The 4,993-nt window shown below is 34.1% G+C and overlaps 1 protein-coding gene across 1 annotated transcript; it reads right to left on the bottom strand.

Moving 5' to 3' along the window:
- Window positions 1-1,825: 1,825 nt before the first annotated feature.
- On the bottom strand, window positions 1,826-3,599 carry LOC114262615 (uncharacterized). The gene has a single exon (XM_028202977.2). The coding sequence runs from the start codon at window positions 3,308-3,310 to the stop codon at window positions 2,111-2,113; it is 1,200 nt and encodes a 399-aa protein (XP_028058778.2). The 5' UTR covers window positions 3,311-3,599; the 3' UTR covers window positions 1,826-2,110.
- Between the last annotated feature and the right edge of the window lie 1,394 nt (window positions 3,600-4,993).

Below are 4,993 nucleotides of genomic sequence, written 5' to 3'. Positions count from 1 at the left end.
ATTTGTGAAAGCAATAGTAATAAAATTGATACCAAATAAAGTGCAAGTAAGCAAGCAGAAAAAGTACTACTCCTTGTTTACCAAACACACCTCTATGTTGGTTCACCTTCTAATCACCCACGACCACGCACGTGCATTCATATAATATATATATATATATAGAGAGAGAGAGAGAGGGCAAAAATTATGGGGCTCTTAGCTGGAAAAAAGGCTACTCTACAAAAATAATAGAAGGGGTTCTCAAAATAATTAAAGACAAGGACACTGAGGGCCCCTACTTAATGTGGGTTCACAAAAGTTTAGTGTAAGAAAACTCTCTAAACATAATCATAATTATATTATGAAAAAGCTAGAAAGTGATTAATAAATATTAAAAAAAAGGGGCGTAATAGCTTATAGTCGAAGGTGTATATACAGAATTGTTTTAAAAATAAATGAAAGTAAAAATAAATAAATAAATAATTTGACGAATAGTTAAGAATGATGAACAATAATTGTTAGAATGTTGGCAGAGGTCACATATAATGATTGTCCTGTCATTGAAACCAGCGAAGAGTTGTTGTCAAAAGGATATGACAATTGACTGGTCAATAACAATAGTGGCTGGAGATGATGGAAGTAGACAAAAATAATAATAATAATAATAATAATAATAATAATAATAGTTTGAAAATAAGTGAAAATATACGTTTTCATTTGCTATGCTCATGCTATATAGAGAATTAAAATTAGTAGGAAAATATCAAATAAGTCCAATCCTATAATGAGAAAGTTGATTCATGTGTTCATATGATTTAATGAAAATTTTAAGAAAATTTTGAAGTTTTTAAAATAATGTTGTGTTTTAACATTCCAAATCTCAACTTTCTTATAATCCTTAATTTTCTTTGAAAGGGAGAGAGAAAGAGAGAGATTCCAATAGTCATTTTTTGATTATCAAGTTGAGTAGTTTTATTTAGTTTAAGTTTCTAACTCAAAATTTGGTTGACAAAAAGCTTCCATACATCTCCAAATGCACGAAGAGTGATAGCAATATTCATCCATTAGGTCCCAATGCATAATATGATTGCGCCTTGTGGTGATAATTTTTTTTTTATTTATTTATTTAAAAAAGGGCCTAAAAGCATTAGCTTATACAAGTAAAACACATCAAATTCTCTCTTATTTTTAATTTTTTCCTTCATACAAAATAAATTTCTAAGGAAATAAAATAAAATAACAACAACTTAGCATATGTGCATTACATGTGGGATGTGACTCTATTTCTAAGTGTGTTCACCCCCCCCAAAAAAAAAAAAAAAAAAATCTTACCATCCGAATTGAAATCATATGGTTTGTTCTCATTTTTTTTCCGAGAAAAATAGCAAAAATATTTTGAAACTCTAAAAAGAGAGTTCTAATTTTATTTATTTATTCACTACCAACTCAATAGAACTCTATTTATTAGAGTTCTATTTTTAGAGCTATCTATCACTGTCCAAAAAAAAATGACCTTGATTATGTTTCTATTTACAGATTAAGATGGGAAAGAATAATAATAATAAATAAATAAAAAATATATTTTTATTTTTAACATAAGTACAGAATGTTCCATAAAAGACTGTGAGTTAGAATCACAACTTAAATATAAAAGATATACATTAAACAAGCAAAAGTTAAACTGGCAATCTGTGTTGTTACACAATTATTTGGCCAAAAGTCCCAATACCATTCACCACCAACTATCAATTTTTTTTGTTTTCTCAAAAAGAGAAAAACATATCAAAAAAACATTAATAGAACATAGGACTCACCCTAAATGCTTCCTTATACACACAAATACTAATTTAGTTTCACAAGACAAAACAATAGATTAAGAATTCACAACAACAATACATCAAGGATTGAGTATTGTCAGTGGCAATACTATATATTCCCTCTCATTACAAAAACAAAAACAAAAACAAAATTATTCTGTGATTTACCCACATATTAACACACAAATAAATAAATGAATTCATAAACTCCCACAAAAATATTTTGTGTCAAAAATATATAATAAATCAGTATAAACCAGTGAATTATCTCATCTTTCCCTTTCTACCCCTGAGAGGGGCTTGAATTCTCCAATTTACCCCCTCCACTCGATGCACTGATCAGTAGGCCTTGTCTTCTGCATCCCAGCCTTCAAAGGGCAAGGAGCCTGTACAGGTGGCACCATACAATTATACTGCAAACACAATGAGCTACTCAGTGGAATCTCAGCCGTTGGATTGATCTCAATCCCAGTCAGAAAGTTATGTTGTAGATACAGTATCTGTATACTAGCTTCCATCAACCGGTCCACCAAGCTGCCCGGTACCTGACCCGTGAACCGGTTATTATTGAGGTAAAGGTTCTGTACGGTCGACAGCATTGGAGAGATTTGACCGGACAACCTGTTGTAGCTAAGATCAACGGTCGGAATTGTCACCTGATCAACCGGTTGAACCGGACCGGAAAACGAGTTTCTCTGCAACTGAAGGTTCGTGATTGGGAAGCTAAATATACTGGCCGGAATGCTGCCCGTGAACCGGTTCATGCTCAGGTCGAGATAGTTTAAGCTGTTGAGCCCGGTTAAGATCCGGTCCACCGGGCCTTCCAACCGGTTCCATGACAACGAAAGGTACTGGAGAGAAGACGGAAGTGAAGTTGATGAGATTGAACCGGAGAGATTGTTGTATTTGAGGTCGAGCCGGGTTAGGGTTTGGGATTGGGAAGAGAAAGGAGGAACCGAACCGGAGAGACGATTGTTGTTGAGAATGAGGTTAGACAACGCCGGCAGGGTTCCGATCGAGAAAGGAATAGCTCCAGAAAACTGATTAAAACTGAGATCGAGAGTACGCAATCCCTGAATCTGACCTAGACTGGCCGGAATGTCGCCGGAGATGAAATTGCGGCTGATTCCTAAGAATCTGAGGTTCTTCAATTGGGAGATTGAGTTGGGCAATGTACCGATGATTCGGCCGGGGACGACGGTGAACTCGGCAAGAGAAGAGAGGTTTCCGATGGCCGGGTGGAGGCGGCCGGTGAGGCCTGGTGAACCGGCGCTAGGATCGCCGAGATTCAAGGCGATGATCTTGTCGGAGTCGCAGTAGACGCCGGGGAAGTTGCAGGGGTCGGAGGTGAAGTCCCAGGAGGAGAAGTAATTGGAGCCAGGAGAGTCGGCGAGGGAGTTTCGAATCGATTGGAGTGATAGGAAATCAATGGGGTCTAAGATTGCGAATGTGAAGAAACTAGATTGAAGAAAACAGAGCAAATGTATCATCACCATCATCATCAATATCTTCATTTTTGCTCAACACACAAAAATCGATTGGACAGAGCAACAGAGATTGAAGGGGGTTTTATAAGCTTTTTGGTGGTGAAATGAAAGCTTTGATGGAGACAGACAGATTCAGGATAGAGATAAGCTTGGGAAGAAAGTAAATGGCTTTTTGTTGATCTTCGTCTTCTTCGACACGATTCTTTTCTGTGTGAGCATTGCAATGACCACTGCTACTACAACAACTACAACACGTTGTTATGCTGCAAATTACGAGGTTTAGGTTTGTTTTTGTTTTTTATTTTAATTAATGTTAATATTATTAATATTGGATTTTTGTTAGTTCTTTCTTTATTGGGGTTAGGTTCGGGGGTTAAACGGCTTTCCGAGCCTACGTGGGAAGGTCGAAGGAGAGGCTCGGAATGACATATTTGACGTGGACGACGCATAGAAATCATTAATTTTGGAACTCTAAAAAGACCATTAATGATATGACACTTAATAAAAAAAGAAAAAAAATACAACACCAAAACCAATGAGTACTGCTAGAGACCCCAAATATTCTACCAAAAGTTTTATTAAATGTCTCACATGGTGTGAGATTCACACAATGTGGGTCCCACACCCATGTGAGACATTTGTTAAAATTTTTGGTAGAATTTTTAAAACCTCTAGTATTTTTGAAACATTAAATCATTCATGGTGGGACCTACTGTCACATCATTAGTGGGAGCACTAATTAGTGCTCCCACTCATTTTCCATATATGGTTGGTGCATGGATCGATCATATAAGGGAAAGTTGTTTTTTTTAATTTTTTTTTTTAGGTAGGGTATTTTTTTTATTATTTTATATTTTATTTTTTATGTAGAGTATCTTAAGTCAGTTTATGCGTATTAGATTAAGTCTCTACTGTCCGAACAATCCTTTTGAAACAACGCTTACACCTTACAGTCTGTAGTACTAAGATATGCATTTATTGAATAGGAAATTCGAACTTTAAGATTTGAAAAAGAGCAAATTTCCAGATCCCACCCATTAAGCTAACTAGCATGTGTTTACATAAGAGGAAGTCATTAAACAAACAAACAGTCTTTGATCCAAAAAAAGCAAACGGTCTATTTTTCTTTCCTTATTATTATTATCGTTTTTTTTTAATACAAAATGATAAACAAATCTTATGATTTTTTTTAAAAAAAATTTATGGTGAATTATACAAATTGTCTACAAGGCATGTGTTATGTTACAATTTAATTTTTAATTGCTCCACTTTAATTCATTAAATATATGATCAGTTACACTTTATTTTTTTGTATCAATATTGTTCAAAATCAATAACATAGTAAGAGTTATTTTTATAATTTTACAAAAGAAAAAAATATTCAACAAAGAACAAAATTTTAAGGAAGTGCATATTTTGGAGAATAAAACACGAATTTGAATAACAAAAAAAAAAAAAAAAATCAATTTAAAAATAAAATTCTTGTATAATTAAATTATTTCTCATGTAAATAATGAATCAAGTTTCTAGACCTAGTGAATTCCTTCCTCTGGTAATAATAAAAGAAATGAGGCATGCTAGATACACAACGTTTTTTTACAATATCTCTATTGCCTACTGTGAATAGTTGACGGTGCAAAATGTTATAAAAAAAATGTGCGCCCGTAAATTTACTCAAGAGCAATTCTGACTAGAGAATTGGTTTTAACT

This window comes from Camellia sinensis, chromosome 12 (assembly GCF_055761805.1).
Source record: "Camellia sinensis isolate YWXY chromosome 12, ASM5576180v1, whole genome shotgun sequence".
NCBI lineage: Eukaryota > Viridiplantae > Streptophyta > Magnoliopsida > Ericales > Theaceae > Camellia > Camellia sinensis.
Note: the sequence above shows the minus strand (reverse complement) of the source record. Positions and strands in the feature narration are given on the sequence as shown.